Genomic DNA, 24191 nt, shown 5'->3' with positions numbered 1-24191 from the left:
CATAATGTAGACAGATTGTTTTTTACGGCTTAATTGAAGGGCAGAAAAGGCTCCGAAGATGAAAGGTCAGGATCTATCATTTCAGTTAGGTTAGCCTTAGTTTCTTCAGTAGGCAATTGTAATTGCAAAAGTTTACTTCCCTCCATACAACTACAGCAAAATAGGCACTTTTATCTGTGATGGGGACCAGTGGGGAGTCCAATTATTTTTCTGATGAGGTATAAAGACTACATAAGTTCATCATCAATGTAGTGAGGGGGCAAATCATCAGCCCCTTCCTCATAATCCACACGATGTGGGGCATAATGAATTCCCTATAAATCTGAAGTTGAGGCAAACAAGGTGCTGAAGGTACTTGTGCTGAGGCAGAGGCACTGCTGGAGAACATTCCAAAACTGGTTGTGACTAAGTTATCTCGTGGAGAGACATTGGCTGAGATCTAGCAATATCAGCTGTGACTGGCGTTGAGGTTGAATCCGGGACTGACATCTTTGTAATCACAGCTGGCATTGGCAACATGGTCTTTGGCAAGGGATTGGCGGTATGAATTGATGCATCAGTGGAGGCCTAACATAGTCAGTAGGTGCCAGAAAAGACCCTGCTGGTGAAGGTTCAGCATGAGGCCCTGGTGGATACGTCATCCTGAAGGCGCTCCATGGGTGGCCCAGATCAATCCATAAAAGTGGCAGCAATTCCTCCTTCAGGGAATCACAGATGGCCCCTGAGAACCCAGGGTGCATCAGCTCCAGCTGTGAAATGGGGCTGGAATCAGATGATTGGCACAGACTTTCCTTGGAGTGGAAGTCATGGAGGGCTTCCACCTCAACGTCTGGTGTTGGCACCAAGGCTTATGCTTGTACTTTGTTCTAGACTTACCTGAGGATCTGGGCCTGGAACAAGACCGGAGCTTGGAGTGGGAACAGGTATTCCATTTGAAGTGTGATTGACTATGCTTTTGAGCTCTGTGACATAAATCTTTGTCTTCCACTGAATACATCAGAGAGCATTTGTCAAATTGCTTAGAATCATACTTTGATCCAAGACACCAAAGACAGACATCTTGTGGATCTGTCATGAACATCTGCTTCCTACTAGTGCAGGGCGGCTTGAAACCTGTAGTTATAAGGGAGGTCATTCCAGGCGTACTGTCAGCCAAATCCTTTTGGAGGTTGGTCAAGCAATGACAACACTTCAGGAGTGGAGCTCCGACTGCACATGGAAGGGCATTGAAAACATGTAATTTATGTCAGGGTGCAGGGGTGGTGCTTACATACAGCTTTCACACTGTCACTTCTGGAGGTGAAATGAGGTAGCAGTGGAGTCTGATGGCAGCAGCTATCCTGTGTGGTAGCAATTGCTGGAAAGGTTTCCAGTTAGAGTCTGGCACCCATGGAATTCAACAGAAGAGGGATCTAAGGTTAGAAGTGTCCATCAGAACAAAACTGCAAATAATTGTCCTAACCAATCTCATTAAAATAGTTATGCTTGACTGCCCTCACCAGCCCCTTCCCCCAAAACAGCTGCGTCAGTGAAATATTGTAGGCAAGGTCAACTGTGATCCATGGCCAGCCATAACTTTACCTTTGCCACTGGCTCTCCGGTTACCATGGAAACAGGACACTGGCTTGGGTCCTCATGGGAAGTGTAGGCCTCAGAAGCCCACTGGTCGACGTAACCCGTCGGTGTGTAGAAGCCACAGTCCATGATGCTGCTCTGCTTCTCAAAAGTCTCGCACACCCCATCTCCATCATGAATGTAACACAAGCTGGGCGATCCTGCAAAGGTTCAGAGGAGAGAAAAACCCTAATTGGTAAAACCTTCACATATGCCATAATCAACTATTTCTCAGAAAATGTTAACTATGACTTGATCTTTTTACTAGAATACCATTCCTATTCTGACAAATAGAACAATATTTAACTTGATGGAGTTCCTTTTTCCTACATGGTCTATATAGCTGTCTCACAATCAAGCCATTCCTCATTCCAACATATTAAATGTCCCTTTCTGATCCTTATCCTGCTCTGATCTTGAGATTATCCATTCTCCTCAGTCTTAAGGAGTCTCCTGACTACTCATCCCCTGTCTTCCCATTTTAGTAGCTACCACACAGGTGTTCAGACTCTCCCACACTTCATAGGATCTATTTTCACCTGCTATCCACACGTCACCTTAGTGTATGAATTGCTTAATATTTCAGCTGCCCACTGACATTTTATCTCTTTTCCACCCCTTCGTCCAAATCTCCTCTACTCAACTACCCTTCTACCTCTCCTGAAGCCATCCTATACACATCTATCAGACTTTCTGTGCTAATATAGAGATTTTCTAACTCTTCTTTTTTTCAAACCACATTTCAAACACTGCTTTAATTTATACTAGAAGCTTTCTACCTCACATTTTTCAACTTTCAGTCAATTCCTTTGAAAGCGGCTACACTCACTTGCCCAAAATCTTACACTGTGTAGAAATGATCCCTCTTCATTTGATCTTCCAGTGCTCACCCCTTTTATTTTTACCTTACACTGAGTGCATCCAGTGTTTTTCCTGAATTTTGTTCCCCTTGGTTATAAATATAGGACATACTACTTATTTTTACAAAGTGCATGTCGAATTTTGGGTCTACCCACTCACGCCCAGCCGCAGGGGTTTGGAAAATGCAGTGCATCACACTAGCCCCACATGTGTAAAGTGCAATGGCTCATTAGAACTAATAGATATGCTCTACTGAATAGCCAAATGTCACTATTGACTTAAAACATGATTTATTATTCTGCCTCCAGGTAGCCTTGGAGTTCTATCATAATAGGTGCCCTTATTACAGCATCTTGTTGTGCCCATGAATCACTAAATGGTAAGCACTAGGCTCCTTACTCACCCACACAATTAAATCCTTTCTCTTTCTGGCATTTTCTGGAACATCCATCACCATCCATAAGGCCTCCGTCATCACACTCCTCACCCAGGCTCCTAGAGTAAATGTTAAAAAATATGCAGTTGAGTATTTACCTATTGCATGGTGAACCTTTACATTTTTTTCTCACATCCAAGCCTGTTGTGTGTTCAGTGCACCAGTAATGAAAGTCTGTATGCCGATTTTTAGCATGTAGTGAATCTCTTCCCAGAAAAACTGAAATGAATGCACTCATGCACAAATCAGCCAACAGACTAAGGATAAAAGCCATGTCAACATTCTGACCCATCTTCTTCAAATAATTAAAGCCAGAAACAGACTGAGGGTAAAAAGCCATGTTAATATTTTGACCCATTTTCTTCACATAATCGTCGATAGGATATAGATTGCCGCATGTCGTCATTACACAATGTGTCCCACACTGTGCTTTCATTTGCAAACTTAATGCCCATCAAGTGTTAAAGTCCTGGTTTGCTTCAATTGAGCCAACTGGACTAAGAGCCAGATGTACGACCCTTTATGGCGTCCACAAACGGGAGATCCTCCCGTTTGCGATAGCAAAAAAGGGTAATGGCATGTACAAATGCTATTTTGCGCGTCACTGACTCTTAAAATAGCATTTGCGACTCCCGCTATTAGGCCCTTCCTAATAGCGAGACTCACTGCCATGTACAATTGTTTTGCAACCGCATTTGCAGCCACAAAACACACGCAGTTTACCACCTACGTCTCCTTCCATAAATGCGCTGTAGGATCTATCAGTAGTTTTAAGGGCTGTAGCTACCATGTCCTCATAACTATACCAGTTGATGGGTATCAACTAGACTATCACCACAACACAGCATCACAAAGCAGTACCAGCCAACCTAAATCCCCAGAACAGCTACCAATAACTCGTTGATTGTATCTTTGTCTTTGACATTGTACAGTACTCAACTGCTTTTTAGTTAGGTTCGTATATGCATAAAGATATGCCTACCACTGGGTCTCCATCTTCCTTGAGGGTCAGTATGTCGCCCATTTGGGGACCTCAGACCCATCTCACTCTCAGGCATGCAAGGGGTTCTATACTGCTCTGCTCTTGCAGCTATTCTGTTCAGTATGGTATTTCTGGCCACTGAAAATATCACAATCCATCACTATATTGATGGCAATCAGCTCTTCCATATGGTGATGTTGACATATGTTTCATCTCTTCAGATCCTGCTTTGGGTCCATCGAGCTCTGGATGTCGGCCATACACATTGAATTAAATTGAATAAAAACCAACATTTTTCCTCCTAAATGTGGAGCCTAAAAAACTAAATTTAGTACTAGCTATTTAACATATGTATTGAGCTTTTAACGCCTACAAAAGTATCCTGCATAAAGTAGCTTAGCTTCTACAGTGACTTTGACATTCAAGGCTTATGTGACTAAAAGGACCAGCAATCCACCAGGAAAGGTAAAATCTTTAGTCCTTCCCACCAATTTTTGATCCAATAAAGTGGCTTTCAGTTTGCACACATTTTCAGGGTTGAGGAACATGTCCTTCTGAACAGTGTTTAATATTCCACCTTATCTACTCTGAAATAAAACCTTCATGCCACCACGTACCAAATCAACAGTCTTTACAAATGTCACCAAGCCCCATCATTACCACCAAATACTGGCTCTCCCCGCAAGCCTGTATTAAACTAGAAAACTTTGTAATATTTATAGAACTTTCAAAAACAGCTAGAGAAACAATCTTACCAACAAATTTCTGATCTCAGGTCGTCAAAAAGCAACCCTTTAACTCAATATGACCAAATAGTAACCCAGACAGCCCTCATGGAAAGGACTTCCAAATAAGCAATGTCCTGCTATGTTCTTAAACTCTGGTATTCTGCTTCTATAGCGAAGACTGTTCTCACTCCCCTATAGTGAGCAAGGTTCTAAACATATATCTGTTATAGCAAAGTCAGTCTCTTCCTCTACATGCTATGGATCCAGTCTACAGGTGTTTGTAAGGGCGTGTAACCTGACCTAATACTTGCTGATTTAAGGCTCTCAACTATGATCATTTGTACGCTAAGGCCCACATTAGAAGTAGCTTCCATAAATCTGATGTGTGCTGTAACTCTTTCCACCCCTCACATCAGAATTATGAGTTGTGCATATTAAGTATTGGGTGCAATACAATCTGTATCCCCAGAATACATTTCAACAGGTCGAACCTGCCAATATTCAAAGGGGGAAAATGCTCTGAAAATGACAGGACATGCTGATTCTGGGATGGTAGGCACCAAAATCTATATGTGAGGCTCTATTCCCAAATGAAAGTTAATAGAGTAGGAGAGGAGCCTGGTCACTCGCAAAGGTGTTATTTGGAGTTAGTAGAAATAGATTATGCACTGAATTTAAGACAATGTCCTACATCCACTAAACTCTAAATGCCGACCTAAATCTAGCAACAATGGCAAAACTGGACAATGTTTACAAACCTTTGCACATATCATAATAAATAATTTATCTCTAAGTGCAGTAGTATGTGCTCAACAAGTACCACTATCTGATTAGCAAAATGAAGTGGAACAGCCTCGCTTGCAAGGACTTGAACACTGCTCTCAACTTCAACTGACCTAACAACAACAACCTCCACAAAGCCAACAAGAATTTTAATATTTGGATCACTTTCTGTGCTGACTCCCCCCCCCCCCCCCCCACCACCAAACACAGCAACACAACATGATCTAGACCCCAGGTCAGTTTGTACAAGGATTAACTCAGACTGGCAAAATCCCACTGCAAGCAACTGGAGGACAAATGGAGAATGAGCCACGGCAATGCAGACTGGAGCATGATCAAATCTGCCCTGAGACACTACCACCAAATGATCCAGACAACAGGTGGACCGCATCAATGCTAGCACCAACAGAAGCAAAGACATCTTCACCGTTGTGAAGGAGTTCACTTCACCAGCAGCCGCCTCCAACTCAATTACTCCCTTACATGACCTCTGCAACAATCTCTCTCTCAAGTCTTCAGCAACAAAATCAACCCCATTTACAGCAACTTGAGCCCTCTACTGTACTTGGCAGACCTTGTCAAATGCCTTCTGATCTTATTCAAAGAACTAAAGCTAACAACGTGGCCCGTCATCACCCCAGAAGAAACTGCAACCACCATGAAGTCCTTCCACTCAAGCCCCATCGGACCCCTGCCCCCCACCACGCCTACTCCATAGGACTGCAGACCCACCAGTGCCATGCTCACACCCATTTTGAACATATCACCATTTTCTGTGATCTTCCCAGAGGCTTGGAAACCTGCAACTGGCTTCCATTGCTGAAGGAACCATCCGCTGACCCCTCAATGCCTGCCAACTACAGACCTATCTCCTTGCTACCATTTCCGGCTAGGGTCTTATTGAAAATCATCAACAAATATCTCCCTGGATACCACAAATACCACAAACTTCTCAACATCACTCAGTCTGGTTTCAGACCCAACTAGCTTGGAAACAGCCCTCACATTTGCCATGGATGACAACTGCATGGCTCAGGACACAGCCCTCATCGTCCTGGACTTCTCTCCAGCATTTGACACAGTCTTCTATCCCATCCTCTTCCAACCCCTACACGACATCAGACTCCAAGGACATGCACATCGATCAGGGCGGGACTGAGTACTTAAAGCAGCCCTAGCAAATTTTGTCAGACCAGCCCCTGTACATTGTGTAGTGAGTGAGCAACTGAGCCTGACCAATAACACTGGGGTTTGAAGGGGGTTCTCCCCACCAAGAATGTTTGGGAAAAATAGTGAAAAAGGTGCATTCTACAATAGTTTTCATTATATATTAAATTGTATTATCTTTTAAAGTACAGTAAATGATGACCTTGCGGTGCACCAGTATACGACAGTCTTTGCTGGGACCCTTCAATGATTCCCTGACTATCACCGTCCAGCAGTGCCCCTCATTTCTCCATAGCTCCTCTCTCACATGTATTTCATTTGTTTTATAATGACTGTCATACCAGTATAGAGTCTCAGAGCACTTTACATCACACACACATAGAGACAATGAATAATACGTGTGTAAATCAGTGCATAGAAAATGTTACATAAGACAAAGGGGACTACGAGGTGTGGATTCATGTCATTCATCCTGGTAGGCATATTTTAAGAGTGCTTGGTCTAGAGAAGCACAAACTCAAGATTGAAAATGTAACACAGTGGTTAGGGTTGGCTTTACTAATAAGAATTATTTTCAATGCAAAAACCCTTTTTTAACAACATTAGGATAATGAAAGACTGGGAAAAACATAACTTTCTAATCTCTTTGATCACAGTTCATAGCACACTGTGCTAGATTACGATTGCACCTTATGAACTGCACGGTAATAAAAACCTTACCCCACTGAGCTATGCATATAAAATACAGTTCTGTGATCTGCGTGGTACACATTTTTTGCAGCAGGCACTACCTTACATGAGTTAAAACTGACACTACACAAAACTTCAAACTCTCGAGCATGAAGATTAATCACCAGAGATAACTTGATACTTTTATTGTTGCCTGAAAACTACTGGATGTACAAAGAACGCAGTGGTGCATTTAAAACCATAACATATTTCAAAACATAGTGAGGCTGGAAATGACAGTGAGTGCTGAATAGATTATGCTGGCCTGCTGATTTTATTACTGAGGGCCAATATTGCAGCACTGCAGCACTGTAGTAAAACCGGCCCCCACAAACAAAACCACCCCCCACCCACATTTCTACCCTCCTAGGGAAACACCTGAAGCCCTGTGTGGCCAGTCGGTCCTTGCCACCGATAAATCTGCTCATTCCTGACTAGAAGTCCCAGTCAGGCATCTTGGCACCGTACACCTCGGTTGCCTGCGACCTCATCTGCGGAGTTACTGAAAGATACTCCATGAGCCCGATCATCTTTAACGCATACAGGACTCATCTAGCTAGCATCATCAAGTCACATGACATCAATGCCCGCTCTTATCCTGGTGACATGCAACTCATTCTGCCCCTCAGGGACAAAACACCAACTACTCGGTAAAGTTCAATGCCTACATGACTGAGTTGACCCACTGGATGAAGACCAACTATCAGAAACTCAACACCAACAAGTCCAAAATTGTGATATTTGGGAAGACCACTTTACTATTGGACTCCATCTGCTGGCCTACAGAGCTAGGACTGACAACCAACCCAACCACCCATGCCAAGAAACTCAGGCTAGTCATCAACAGCAAATTTGACGTGTCCAACCAAGTCAAAGCCTTTACAGCCTCATGCTTCCATACCATGAGGATGATAAGGAAGATTTTCAAATGGCTCCCAATTAGCACTAAAAACACTGCTACACACACCCTTGTCACAAGCAAGCTGGACTTGGGGAAATCTCTTTATACCGGAATCAACAAAACACTCACACGCATGCTGCAAACCATTCAGAACACGGTGGCCAGAATCATTTCACAGCCCCCCACGCCACACTCACACCACACCACACCTGAAGGTACTCCACTGGCTTCCATACACAAATGAGCACAATTCAAACTCCTCACACATATTTTCAAAGCATAAAAACCTCTTTCTCACATTTTGAATTCTACTAGAAGTTAAAGACCTGTCTTCTCAACTACTCCCACTAGGTCCTAGATTTGGCTAGACTCACACATGCTCAGTGCTAGGATACCCTCCTGGGTGATAGTGTGCTCTACTAATCCGCCTTACATAACATGACCCTAGAAAAAATAGAACCAAAAAAACAAACTTCGGGGCTCCAGTAACATAATTGCAGTGATGCGGTTATTCAAATATGGCAAGTTTTGCGATTTCCTGAAGTTGGAAAGTTTATCATCTTGGTAAACCTTCACGAGTCTGTGAAGACTTTTGTGGTAAATATTTCCTGAAAAGCGTTTTTGCACGTGAATGCAACTAAAAAAAAGTTGATTCTGAATTTTTTCCTCTTATTGTCAGCTTTGGGTAGTTATAAAAGTTTGAAAAACAATTTCACGAAGTTAGCAATGGCTAACTTCACAGATGTTGCATATCTGTCAGATTACCGTTTGCACTTTTCATGTGGAACTTCGTTCCTGATCTGTAATCTCGTGTCAGGATCCTATCATCTAATATTTTTTTTAATTAACTTTAATCGGGATGATAGATTGAATAAAAATATCTAAAATAGTTTGCTGTTTTTAAAGCCTGTCTTGAGTAAAAGACATCAAAAAGTGTATAAAAAATAATCCTATTGAGAGACTACTTTTCAACATAAAGGAACACATTTAATTAACCTGGCAGACACCACCACCGCATCTGTTGAAATAGAAAATGAAGTAGCACATAATATCATAGTGGCATTTACTCTCCACCACAGACCTAGAAGCAGGAATTGTGTGGTAGGTCAAGTAAATGTGATAAATGGGACCACATTGAAGGACTCGACAGATCATAGTATTTCTTTAATTTTGATCATGAGAGTCATCATAGGTTCTAAGACTAGACAGCAGATGGCACTGTGATGTAAGAAGAATTTTCATTCTCATTCCCGTATAATCCTTATCCCCATGAATGCATGCATGAATGAAAGAATTAATAACACATTTAAGTAGTGCGCCTCTGCATACAGAATCCCATAAAATCATCCCTACAGCCTCATGAACTGTATGATTCTGAAGTAGGAAGCAGGATATCTGGCCTTCTGTGGTCATCGCTCCTTAGCAGCATTCCTAACAAATGAACATAATGTATTCAACCCTAACGCATTATGAGGCTTTACTTTGGTTGATGGAGAGGGATGGTGGGGGCTCGTGCAGGAACAGGGCAGCTCTTCTCCATCTTGCATTTTCATATATAAAAAAGCAAAGCTCTATCTCTTATTCCCATGACTATAGTAATACTATGCAAATTTGGAGGTGTCAAAAGTCAGAAACTGACACTGGAATCACCTGAGGTCCACACAGCTTGTGTTGTTCCTGGGATGGCTGTGTTTTCTTGGTGACAGTCAGGAGCAGGATGCACTATCCAGCACCCCAAAGCGCTATGCGTTGTAAAGGTGTGCATTGTAAAAACCGCGTTGTAAGGCATGCGTGGTAAAAGCATGCGTTGTAATGTCATACATCCATGGGAAGAGCTATTGGGAAGGCCAAATTATATCTTTTGGATGACAATTGTGTGCCAAGAAAAAGGAAATTAGGTGGCAAAACATAACATATTCTGTGACAGCATTATTCCACTATTTTGTCATCTTATGTCGAAGCATATTTTTTCGAGGGATTGTTCATGAGTATGTGCTTGTGAAATGACAGAAGAGACTTAGGTGGGGTTAGCTTTGACCCCTAGCCTTTTAACGTTTTTACTAGAAAGAGGAAAAAAGCCAAACTCAGGGGCTCATTACGATGGCCGAGGGACCGCCACTGCCAGCCGTGTGGTGTCGGGCCCTCCGCCACTGACAGCAGTTTTCCCCCTGCCAGATTGATGGTGGGGGGAATCCTCAGGGAAGCGTGGCAGGTGCAAAGACTATCCGCCATGGATTACGGACGATTAGAGGTAAGTAAACATATAAATAAAACGAACACATTTTGTTGCGTGCGCTGCTTCGCATTTGGCGATGCAACGAAATTCGGAGTATTCATTTATATGTTTACTTACTCCTAATCAGCCATAATCCGTAGTTTACTACTCCCCACCCTGCCCCTCACCCACCCCACGTCAGCGCCCGGCAGCACTCGCACCACGAGCCGCTACTGCCCGGAGATCATCTACGACAGCGATCAGGGCCTGTTTGGTGCTCTAGGTATCATCTAGAAATAGATGATCTACCAGGAAGAATGATGACTGTGCGACCACAGTACTTTCCAAAAACTTAAGGCCAGATGTACAAATGGCAAAATAGATTTTTACTTTATATCAATTATGTATCTATGTTGAAATACATCAAAACATCAGGGAATTACCTCAGCACCAGTTCAACACCTGGATATAGCATTCAGCAACTGAAGGGTAACCACTCAAACCTTAGCAAACGGTCTGCAACTGCGCACCACCATGTGTGATGCATTTCTCTGAGTAAATTAAGAATTATTTGAAATTCAAATGCATTAGATGGTGGATTATTTAGCTATTGCATTAAATGTACAATTATGTGGAAGAGACATGGGAGCTGAATTGCATAATTCCAATAGCCCTATCCATGATACATAAGCTGGTGCCCTTCTGTTGTGCTCCATGGAAGCGCTAATAAGACAGACACACTGACGACTTGGAATGCGAAATGAGCTGGTAGAACAATTATCATATCAAGACGCAGCCAATCCTTCTTGGTGCATGGACATAAAGGTCAAACAGACTTTAACGCCATCTCTGCGTGTGCATATATTATAAGGTCCGTGAACAATTGTCCTGAGGAAGACTTGTAAGTAAAAAACAAAAGACCAAAATGTGTCGACATATTCAAGAGGAAAATAATAAAAAATTTGAAAATGGATGGATTATGCCTTCGACTAAATAAAGGAGCAAAATTGTCTGAACTTTCAGAATGAATGACAATGTATAGCAAATAACACACACCAAATAGAATATGTGTATTGTATTTTTATGTTTTTTATTGATTTTCACCCCCTTTTAACCAAGGCACATACATTAGTCGGTTATGGTACATTTGGCAACAAAATCATACCAAGAAGAAAAATAAACAAAAAACACTAAAAAATAACCAGAAACAGAATATACAAATATGTAACATGTCGTGTGGCCAAGTTACACATATACATTCATATTCCCAAACACTACTGCTTATTTTTCCATCATAATTATACACAAGAACCAAACATCATATATTACTTCATTTGCTTTTTTAACCCCATTTACATTTGTTGTATCCAATCGGTTAGGGAAGCCCATATTTGAAATCCAACGGCCCTGTTTTTTCCTGCCTTTGGTTTTGTAGATTGCCATTTCTAAGTTATAAGTAGCTAACAATGTGGACCTCCAACTAATGAACGTAGGGGGATCAGGGCTTATCCACTCACTTGTTATACAAAGACGGGCCAGGGCATGGCAATGAACAAAATTGCGGTCATGGACCGCGACCTAGCAAGACCTGTCGCATCGACTCCTACTCCCAAAATTATCATATCTGCAGTAATACTAATTGACGTTCCTAAAATATTAGACAAAAAATATTCAATCTCATGAAAGAACACACCTAATCCAGGGCAAGAAAAAAACATATGAACCGAATCTGCAGCTTGCAGTCCACACCTGTTACACTTGAACAGTGGTGTAAATATTGAGGATTCTCTGGATATGGCAAATCAGATCTTAATGACTGGTAGACTTAAAAAGCCAGCACTTTATGTCAATGTTTGATTTATACTACACTCCGGGCAAAATTGCCAAATGGGGGGGGGTCGAAGGGGGATAATTGTGTATTGTATTTTAAAATAAGATGTAAGGGCCACTTTAATTGCTCTTTGACATTCGTTGCAGAATCACATTTTTTATGAATTGGAATAATTATATGTTTGGCAATCATAGAGACAAAAATTCCTTTTTAATACACATATTTTGGTTCAACCCCTTGATATAACACATGTAGGTGTTTAGCAAATGAAGTGATAAATCCATTGATCTTAAGTAAATGTGCGCTTATCTAGGAAAATGACAAACTTGTGATTATTGGGCGAGTTTTGACAAAAGATGCATAACTTATCCCCAGAAGAGAACTAATTTACGTTATTGATATGTGACTTCTTAGCTGTCAATGCCACCCAGACTGCTTGCCCAGGCTTGTAACAACCCACAGAAGCCTGATCCACAGCCCTGTAAGGAATGAGAGGGCAATTCCTTTCTTCTTGTCTGTTTGTCCCTCAGTGGCAACCATCGCAGGAGATACCAGTTCTATGAACATTGTCACCAAATCTTTGTTGGATGGTATGTAAGAGGCTATCAATTGCTTGGGCAAACAGTATATTGATGATTACTAATTCCCAGTTGTAAAGAGATTTTTGACTGAATATACATGCACAGCCAAACGTACTGAAATTAAGAAGGGTGTGAATACCAGTTTCTAGCCATCCTAATTGCTAAATGGCCTGGATTGTGCATTGGTTTATCTCGAGCTACAAAAATTCATTGAGCATTCTCTGAGCTCCATAAAACCAACAAAAATAACATTGCACATTTTGGCATATTGAGACTTCGGTGATTGAGCCCCATACAACAATAAAACAGTAAATAAATGAAATGATGACTCTATATCACACATTGTTCGAGGTGTTGCATTCGACTATCCAGAGTGACAAAGTGAATGAATAACACGTACTATGGGCTGAGTATCATGCAATATAAAAACATAAAAAAATTATCAAAAGCAAGCTACATTCGTGCAATAAAACCAAAGCAGCTTATACATAGAACTCAAGAATAAATATATTAGTCTAATCTGAGGGTTACAAAATGCCCATTCCATGAATGATCCTTGTTGCTAAATGCAGGTTATCACCAAGAAAACAACTTCCTGACAACTTCCTGACAGTTACTAACTCCAACCTTACTAAAAATGGGTTTAAGCCACTAAGATCCTTCGTACAATATAGTGGGGGAGGTACGTACTATTGAACACAGTGTGTTTGTATAGCAAGCATAACTGGCAGGCTCTGTGGAAGTCACAGTGTGGGCCAGGAGCATTTAAGTTTCCATAAAGGAATTAGTAAAAACCTTGGGGCATATCATCAAGGCGCCGCGATAAAATTATCTCCGCTTTAACATCCATTTCGGCTGAAAAGAGGCGATAATTTTATTGCATGATCAGCAAGGTCACGCTTTCGCGTGAATCCATGCCTCAGCGCCTGTTTCCTGAACGCCAGCATTTCAACGCTAATGAGATGCATAGTAGGCGTACTGCACTAAAATAACGTGAGACATGTCGCTAACACAACTTACTCCTATCAGCAATCTAGTTGCAAACCCGCGTAGAGAATTATATCGCTAACTGCACTTATCGCAGCTTTGTTTACGCCTGCTTTCAAACTGACTTATCCATTATATTGTAGGGATGAGTTCGCCCTGCCTATCAACAAGGATCGGACTATCGCTGTGCTGTTGTCGCTGGGTTTCCAGCGATAATCGCACGCTTTTGCTGCTATTGCTGGATTTCCTATCGCATTGGAGATAAGCGTTGCTGATAGTGCGCTATCTCTGCGCTAAAATCCAGCGATAGCCGGCGTTAAGTTAAAACGCACTAAGTGCGCTTAGCAATGTTTATCGCTTCTTGTTGCTGATATGCCCCTATAGTCTTAAAATGTATGGCGAGTTTCAAACAATATTTCCGTATGCAAATATGCCTGCTGTTGAACTAGTTGCTAAGTATGTGCAACAATAGAGGGAAACCTGCTGCCCTCAAATGGTTTTTTGACCCGATAGCTCTACATTGGGTTGTACGTCAGAATGTCAAGCACAAAACTACTGTGTTAGAAAAATATCATAACCAGAATTTTGACTACCAAAATACCATGAAAGATTGTGATGTACACCATGAGCTGTGTAGTAGACGTAATATGGTAAATCAGTGCCTACGTATACATACTTACGTTCCCGGAATTTTGTTACTTGATATCCTGAGTACAATATTTTTGTAACACCATATTTTAAACACACTATAGGATGAACATTATATGTAACAAGATCTTTAAACATTGAATTAGATGTTGTAACATTACATGCAAAAGTAAGTTCAAGTGATTTAGTGACTGTTGCAAGAAAACGTTCCATGGATTGATTTTATATATCGTATGGCCATGCCTCACCTCTTTCCCTATCGTGGCCGCCAATGAGTCAACCTTAGAAAAACAAATCCTAAAGAAGAGGTTTCAAAACTATGATTCAGATACTAATGAGTATCTCAGCAATTCAAATTCCAGGTTAAAGTGGACCTCTTTCAATGTCGTGGGTAGAAAAAGCATCAACCTAAATAAGGGGCATTCTGCCAAATCCAGACTTTAACAAAACCTAATGTGTTGACCTCCAACTTATCTGTTAGCAGGAGGATGATTTGGGCTTTTAGCACAAAGAGGAATGGATAGGCCCTTTATATGGATGTTTTTTTAAATAAACTGAATTCCGCCAAAGATATAGAACCTGTTAAGATTTCTAGGATGAATTATAGAGCATTAGCAGATGCAGACGACATCGTGGTAATCACAAAAAAAATTAAAAAACAACTTCAGTTATAGAAACTTTGGCATGTCAATTCGGCTCCTTTTCAGGTTATAAATTGAACATTTCTAAAACCCAAATATTATATCTAGCAGAAGATCATTTGCCTCCTACGCATCTCAAAACGGTGTCAGAGGCTTCCTATTTAGGCATTAAAAAATTGGCACCCCATTGTCTGATATCCCGCGTACAAATTTTGAGGCCGTCATAAAAAAAACTAATTCAATGCTGGAAAGAATAGATCCCCTTCATCTTTCATTAACTGGTCAGGCCAACATCCTAAAAATGGTGGTCCTTCCAAAGTTTTTATACATGTTTTGAGCTGTACCCTTAGAATTCCCTCCTAGCTGTTTTAACGAGCTAGAGAGAATGTCGACCAGATTCTTATGGGGTTATAAATAACATAGACGAGCATATAAAAGAATGATTCTACATAAAGAAAGAGGAGGGTGGGGTATCCCTCACTTTTTGTATTATTATTTGGCTGCTGTTCTGCAGTATATAGGTCCATGGGTGATTGGTGATAAAGCTAGATTAGCTCTGTGTCATTCCCCATCCATCTATGAATTCGCTTTGGGAAAGGAGTACAGAGCAGCCCTAACAAAAATAATTGAGCCTAGCTATTTTAAAAAGACAAGATTCAAGGTTTTGAGAACTGCTTACAAGGTATGGAGACTAATCAAGCGTCAAAGCGGGATTTAGAATATAACATTATATACTCCTCTTGATGCTTCGCACATCCTGCCATCGATTTGGCAAGATAATGTGATGTCTAGATGGCGGCTGAAGGGCATTTGCTGGCTTGGTGATATAATTTCTAATGGGTCTCATTGCCCTACAGAATATATTCAACCTATCTGGCTCTGAATATTTTAAGTATCTGCAAATTCACAGCTATATTACTAAACTAAAATCACCTCTAGATAGAATACCTATTATGGACAGCCTACACAAGAAAACGCCAATCGGCGCGTATTATAAATTGCTGTTAGAAACCGGCCCCGACGATTTGGAGTCAACTCAAGGAAAATGGGCTGTAAAATTGGAAATGGAATTAGTCCATCTAGAGGAATCAATCAAATTAGCCAATGAAGTCTTAATTACAGGGCGCTCAAGAGCACAACATTACATGGCAATTTTCAATCTCTATTATACTCCCAGTAAGATATCGAAATGGCTGACTTCGGTGGGAACAGTGTGTAGCAGATGTGGGGAGGTTGCTGCAGATGTAATACATATGTTTTTCTTATGTTCAAAACTGAAGGGACTGTTCTCTTCCATTGAAAAATTCTTGACTACAGTTCTGCATTCGGTAGTATCCATTACGGGGGAATTAGTCTTGTTTGGAGTATCATCCGAAGTAATGCCTCTAGAAAGAAAACAATTTATATTTATTTGCATGGCGGTTACCTGGTCTTGCATTACGCGAGAATGGATCAGCACTGCCCCACCTGCCTTTGAGACTTGGCGAGCCGGTCTACTAGCCAAATTTAACCTTGAGCTGGCGATATATAGGACTAAGGGTTGGAGGAAAAAGAGTATGGAGATGAAAATATGGACACCTTTGATGAATTGGTGTAAAGAGTAAGAATATTTAGATATCTAGTTATGAGTCCGGATAATATCAATGTATGAATTCTACAGGCTGTTTTATCCGCCAATGCCTGAATGTTCTATTATTTATTTTTCTTTTTCATTTTATAATGTAACATAGTGTATTGCTTTGCCTTTTGTACTTGCCTGTATAAAAACATAAAAAATTCAATAAAAAGCAGGGGAAAAAAAAGAGGAATGGATAGGCGGATGGCCTCTTCAGAGATTCAATGAAGTGAATGATTATCTATTTGCCTAGTTTTCAAGCTTTTTGAAAGAGATCTTTAATTCCCACCCTCTACCATCCAGAGGATAAATATTCATAGATATGGAGTTTCTAAATTCTGTTCCAACTCAGAGATCAATGCCCAATATTTACATACAGGTGAGTGAACACTATAATCTTTCTTTTGTCTGGATTAACTATCACAAAATGTTGATGCACACTATTGTAGTGGTAAGCTGTGTGCTCTAAATTTAAGAGTATTAGTCTTGAGGGTATCAAGACATTGGATTGCCTTGCAATGATTTTGTATATTCATTGCTTCCAGCCCTGATAAATGTTCTCGAAACTACACGTTATCTGGTACGAGGCACGTTGGAGGATTTTGCACTTTAATAAACACTGGATGCGAAACTAAAAGGAGATAAACAATATCTTGGAAACATAGGGAGATGACACTCCTGGACTGGCATTGGTGGAATTACATTGATTAAAAACTGATTATCTAATGATTGATGGACTTTTTTTAATAACACGTGATGGTGTGCTGACCTTGTGGCAATAATATAGGTGTGAGACATTTTCATGTTCACAATTGAATATTCTGGGCAACTAAATATGCCCTGGTACCCAGGACCCAGGTGGATAATTAGTGAGAAAAACAATATATAGATAACGGACATACATGTGCAATTAAATTCCTTATTGTTGCCATTCAATGTCATAACTATCAGTGTGTGACTGTGAGTAAACTGATGAAGAGCAGAAAAAGTCCCTTCAAGGCCACCATCTGTTTGAACAAACTTGTCTGCAGACTTTAATAAAGGAGCTTTGGGAAAAGTGCCAACAAGAGCAAGACGTTCATCAAGAACGGTGGTATAGAGACTGGAAAAGAAAGGCGTTAAATCATACTCGTGTTTCAGCCACTGATTAGTGTAAATTTTCTTCAAAATGCAACACCACTTCTGAGTTTAATATGTATGCATTGCGAAGTTTTTAAAATACTACAGTGAGGTAGCTTTTCTGAGCTCAGTGCCTGGTTAGCCCCAAAAAAAGCTGCTCTCTATTCAATAAAACAGAGGAACAATGTGATATTTGTAACATTAATGTGGTGACACAATAGTAATAAATTTGCTTGGACAATATTATGTGTGCTACAAATTGAGTGAAAGTCGGTTTGATGATAAGGGAGCAGGTCAAAATCTGCGGCCCAGTCATGAAACTCCTCTAATAATAATCAAGTTTATGTCTTGGCATTTGCACCCTACTACAATAAATTGTTAATTTGCTGGTGAGGCCAAGTCTTCATTCTTGTGAAAGGGATGCAAGATTGAGTCACTCCAAGTTTCAGGACAGCATGTGTAGCAATATAGCAACTAAATAAGGGGCACAACCAGTCAACCCAGAAATAAAGGTCCTCCTTAAATAATGCTGTTGGGAATTAACAGGATGCCAAACCACCTGTAGGTTTGCAGGATTGTATAACCTTTAGTATTGCTTCTGCAGTCAATTGCACATTGTCACCCCTTTCCCCCCCATCAAACTGCACTACTGTCGGGCTAACATTCATGGTATTAACATGCACCTGCCATGATTCAGCACAGGCAAAAAATAGGGGTCAGAAAGCTGCCCCTCTTTAAATTATTAATAATTTACCAAAATAATTTACTATGTTGACCCTCACAAACTTCAAGAAAATCTACCAATTTTTTTATCATAATATTTTCCCATTGCCAAAAACCCTGACTGTTTTTCCTGCATTACAGTCTCAATGCCCAAGGTTTCAAAGATGTTATGAAGCTGTCCTAGATATAGTTCTCATTTCTGAAAGAAGATGTTGCCCAAGAATGCCACAGAGTCATCCTAGTGTTACCACAGCTCTTCCCTTTCCCTGTCGGTGACAGCATCCAACCAAGAAGTTTACTCATTTGGTCTACATGACTCCACCATCATTCCAAGGGCCTTCAGATGACCTGCTGGATGGAAATTCACAGGTTCACATAAATTCTTTCCAAACCATTACTTGCTCAACCTTAACGTGCTTTGTATATTTGCTCTTCTCAAAGATGGAGATCTTATAATGGTCTATCTTTGTTGGTGGCAAGAGGGTGGAGTTCATTGTCACATCAGGAATACATTTAAACTCTGCACACACAGCATATAAATACATCCAAGTAAAGGAATAATCTAATACTACCTTCTGTCTGGGACAAGTATTAGTGCACTGTATTGGACTATCTGCAGGAAAGAAACTAATGTGAGCACAAAGGTTTTCCTCATTAGCCCTTGTAAGAAACTCAACCTCGCTTACCCATCGAGATGCTTCTGTTGTGCTGGAATATCAACTGATGGAATGCCACACAAACAAAGCATCAGTGCCACCATCCTCATCCTATACAGTGGTTGTAAAGTTATGATTTAAATCATCTGGAGCAAAATGCAGCCTTCTCAATCTGGGAAACCAATGAACTCAGTATGTTTTACCAGAGGGAGCAGGATTAATATAAACATCTATTAAGATCAATTACTGCTTACCTCAAGATCCTCTTTCATCATTAGTTTACTCTTTGGGCTACTCTATAGAGATTGATAACTGACAAGCATTAATATAAAAACTGTCCTGAGGACCTCCCATGTTTCTGACAGCACATGATTTTATACAAAGTTCATGGTAACCTCAGCCCAGGTATCTTGGGAAAAACTAAAGCATAGTCTAAGAGAAAATTGACTATGCATCTTCCTACAGTCTCAGAAGGCCACCCACATTCCTCGAGACCATACTCAGTTATCCCTCCCTGCTCAAAGGAATGTGAATACCTTCATGGACATGTCCTGCTAATAGGAACAAATTAATGACGTTTTAAGGGTACATGCAAGCCAGTCCCACACTCTATTACAATCCTTTTGGTATTTTAAGAGACATTTAGGAAGCAACACCTTCCACGTAAAGTACTTTATTGCACTTCATTAGTAGTGTCACAAACCCAAAAAGAGAATTTGGCCCCTGGGCATACTCCAAAATTGCTTGTGAAATACATTTAACATTACAAGCTGAAAACCATGCAAAGTGAAGGTATATAGGGTCAGTTGTGATTGAGTAACATAGACAAATACTCCTGAATACATTTTTTTAAAAATGCCTCTATCTGACCCGTTGTAGCAAGATCCTCTGTTATTTTTGTTACACACACCCTGGCATACCTCTAATGTTCTTTGGGGGGGATTAGATTACACAACGTCAGTTCTTTCTATCTTCATTTCCCAAGCCCAGCAGTGACCCCATTCTAGCTTCATGCAATTGGCAGCACCTTATAGAAACAATGCAATATGTAACCCAATATGTTTTCCTTTTGCATTTTATTTGTTTTCGTGTTTTCCTAAAATTTGGAGCCTCACTTAACTTGATGTTATAGGCAACTGCCTAGCGGTACGCTATGAAAGGGTTGCCTATGCTCAAGTTCCACTTAAGGGAGATGGATTGGGTGCCCCTGTCCATTCTGCAGCATAGACCAGGTAACTCCCTTTCCTATTCTCACTTTCCCATGTGTCCACAAGATTTCAAGGTTTCACAGCTGAACTATATTCATGTCATTGGTTTGGTTTATAGTACATTCTCTGTATTGATTTTATGATGAGACAAGTATAGTTTGTTCTAAGCTGGTCATACTATGCTGGCTGGGGACCATCTTGTAAGCTTGGACCTGACCAGAGTTGCAGCCTGAAAACATCACCCTTATATTGTTCATTAAATGCTACTGTCCCATGAGCAGACTTTGGGTGTGAATGACCCTAGCCACACCATTAGACAGAGCGCAGTATTGGTCATGGGTATTGATGATTGGTAGCCTTGCATCACTAGGGCATTTATATTTAACTCAGTGTACAACATAACCAATTTAATAAACATCATTGTGGTGTACTTTTTTGATGTTCATATGCAAAACTGAGTGGTCAATTTTGCTCTACCAGTGTTTAATATAGTAAAGAGTGGGGCTTTTAGTCCAACCATACTATGGAACTGACCGTCGCAGGGATTACCTCAATTGCAGGACGACAAATGCTCTCCTGGGAAGGGACTGTAAATCTACTAAGGACTTGGAGCTTGATACCCAATGATGAATAAGATCTCCCAGATACTTCTATTGATGTTTACAGTATCTCTATACTGTCCACATTAATACACTCCCAAGGGAAGAACAGTGTATAGTCTTCACGCTTGCATAGAAGAAAAATTCAAAGAACCACTGCCCAGTGCATTGGTTCTTTGAATTTCTCTTCATGCTCGGTCTCTAGGATGCAAACTCCATCAAGCACTGAGAGACATTTAAGATCCCTAAGAAAGTGGCCAGGTGAGTTTGGAGATGGTTACTCCTCTGAGAGATCCTCATAAGTGTTCAGCAGAAAGGTCCTTTCTACTGACTTTGGGGAAGTGATTGAAGCTCTGCCAGTCCCTGGGTGTTGAGAACTAACCGTCCTGGGGTACAAAACATGTTGGAAGCCTATGGATCAGGAGTGATATGGCGCTGGAGAACAGACACTGATGATCTGCTGCAGAACTGCAAAATACTGCAGTGGTAGTGGGGAGTGAGATGCCAGTCGGTTATGGTTGAGTGCCCCCCAGTTTTCTCCCCCTTCACAGAGATCTCCTAGTATGGAACTTCAGGTAGACACTGATTCAGACATAATGTAGAGTACAGTGCCATGTGAGGCCCATAAATGGCACTCCAAGGAAGGCCGATATTAGAGGCAAGGAAGCGATCTTTGAGGCAAAGATGTTTGGCGTGTCCTTACTGCCTGGTTCTTGGTCATGGCTGTTGTAACTGGAACCAAGATGGACAGTGGCTTAACCATAGATGGTCTTTGAACCTTTACACTAGATGAGAGATATCTGTGTTGCCAGCTCGACAAGAGTCATTCCACCCATGAATACTGATTCTACAGAATGACTGTGATTACTTTGTTCGCAAGCAGGTATGGGCAGTATTCAGGGAGTTTATTTATTTACTAGCAGCCCGTCCCGACGTTGTCCGGGTATGAAATAGAATGTGTGTAATGTGTGTATTTGACAAGGGCAATTTATTTTAAAATCTCGCGGTAGGCAACATTTTTTGTTTCATTAGAATAGGGACGGAGAAGGCCCAGCTGCATCCCTGGTTGATGTTAGCAGGCGCGTGTAATTGGCGTAGTGATCCGCCGCCGGAGCCCGGCTACAGCCCTGGTTGATGTTAGCAGGCGCGTGTAATGTTGTTGAATGAGAGAGTTATCAGCCGCAGGTAAATCCGTATAATGAGAGAGTTGAGTGACAGCCAGTAGGAGAGGCTGCAGTAATTGTCCCCACAGACACGCTCATTTGCGTGTTCCCCCGCTTGAGGCCCAGATGCAGGCCTGTTTGATGTTAGCAGGCGCGTGTTCCCCTGCTTGAGGCCCAGCTGCAGCCCTGGTTGATGTTATCAGGCGCGTGTAATTAGTGTACTGATCCGCCGCCTGAGCCCGGCTAGAGCCCTGGTTGATGGTAGCAGGCGCGTGTAATTTTGTTGAATGAGAGAGTTCAGTAACAGCGCGCAGGAGAGGCTGCAGTAACGTTACTTACCAGGCCTCCAGCTGAACGCGTTTGTCACGCCCCCAGCACACGGCCACAGCAGACGATCTTTTGATTAATGTACGACCCACATGGCATGAAGGGCGGAACGTAGTGTCGTAATTTGGCAAAACCTGAGTTAGCGTTAAGCTCAGCTACACGAACATTTCTGTTAACTTGACTAAACGTGTGGGGGCCATTTTGTATTCGGTGGCTTCCATTTTTCTATGAACATGCGGCCTCGTGGTCAGCATGCCCTTTCGTCCTTCCTTCATGCCAATGAACCTTTACCCTGCCCAGCAACAGGCTATTTTTAGCAATGGTCAGTCTCGCGCATGTGTACATCTGATCTTTGGACTGGAGAGCGGTCACTCCTTAGGAATGTTCCCCTAACTGACCAGTGGTATTAAGCTCCCCCCACATGTTGGCTGTGTTCCAAAAATGCCCTTATATGTACTTAAAACTGTTCTAACGTATACCGCCTACCTTTTATTACCTTTAAAATGTATAAAAGAGGTCGCACACCGATGTTCGGTGTGATACTTCTTGCATTGCCGAAGGGTGCTGTATGAATGTATCACCACCCCATGGGGTCCTAATAAACTTGTCTCTTTGCATTTTCAGTTTCCGTGCCAACTTCTGTTTTATGGTGCGAGAGTGTTTCTGCAAGTATGTAGACCTGATAGAACCCGACACCACAATTGGCGACCACGAAGGGACCTCATCGGCGAATCGGATGCCCGAAGGAGAGGTCACGACGAAGGATTGGAAACTCGCTATGGACGCGTACGCTGCCACTGAGTGACCCGAGTCTTGGCACCCACGGTGTTTTTTCCTTTCCTTCTGATCTGACCTTCCAGGTGGCGCCGGTCCTCGACTGAGGTTCTGATCGTTTGGCTTGTCGTGTAGTGCCTGTTTTGGCTGATTCCGCTACGGAACTTGGCAGTTGGAATCTGGACACTTTTGAAGATATTTGGTGAGCTTATGTTTGGTAAGGTAGTCTATTGACACTTACTGTGGCTTTTTGAATTTGAATTTGCATGAGTTAGCTAACGTTTGGACCTATGATTTGAATTATATGTGGAGTGCACCTCACATAGGCAGGCATGTAGGGATATTTCTCTGCTTTTGAATTTGTTTGAACGGCACATTGTGCATACGTACCCTTAAGTGCCATTTTATGTAATATCGCGTTTTTCCGTGATATTTTGAACATGCCTGTCCTCAGCACACTCCGAGGAATGTGCTGCTTTGGAAATGGTACCACTTATCGATTAAATGAATCTCAGCCGCCTCCCCCAGAGGGGACTCCTAATCGCGAAATGTACATTAAATTTGGCCTTCCTCCCATAATGTATAGCACGTTATGGCACAAATACACTAAACCTGATCGTGAATTGCAATGGCCACTACATGGGTCATTCGATTTGCGAAATGTCCAGTATGTAGAACAGTGTTTGTTTCAGCGCAGGTCTAGGCAGGATATGTTCGATTGTGTGCGTATGTGGGAGAAAGCGGTGCGTGAACGAATGAAGCGTGCAGAAGCCTTGGCGGACAAAGAGCAGCGAAAGGCTGCTCGGGATAAAGCTTTACAGCTACAGGAGAAGGAATTGCAGGAACAGAAAGAGAAAGAGAGTCGAGAACGTAACCTGCAGGTTAATGGTCAGTTTCCTATTA

At 41.6% G+C, this 24191-nt stretch overlaps 1 protein-coding gene across 1 annotated transcript in view; it reads right to left on the bottom strand.

Moving 5' to 3' along the window:
- The window catches only part of PAPPA2 (pappalysin 2), an 888990-nt gene that overhangs the window by 368175 nt on the left and 496624 nt on the right, over positions 1 to 24191 (bottom strand). The window contains exons 9-10 of the mRNA XM_078650337.1: positions 2879 to 2970; positions 1582 to 1775 (exon numbers count right to left, since the gene is read on the bottom strand). Coding sequence (XP_078506463.1) covers positions 1582 to 1775; positions 2879 to 2970 — 286 coding nt within the window. The remainder of the gene's footprint in view (positions 1 to 1581; positions 1776 to 2878; positions 2971 to 24191) is intronic.

Source organism: Lissotriton helveticus, chromosome 1_1, assembly GCF_964261635.1.
Source record: "Lissotriton helveticus chromosome 1_1, aLisHel1.1, whole genome shotgun sequence".
NCBI lineage: Eukaryota > Metazoa > Chordata > Amphibia > Caudata > Salamandridae > Lissotriton > Lissotriton helveticus.
This window is presented reverse-complemented; position numbering and strand designations above follow the sequence as displayed.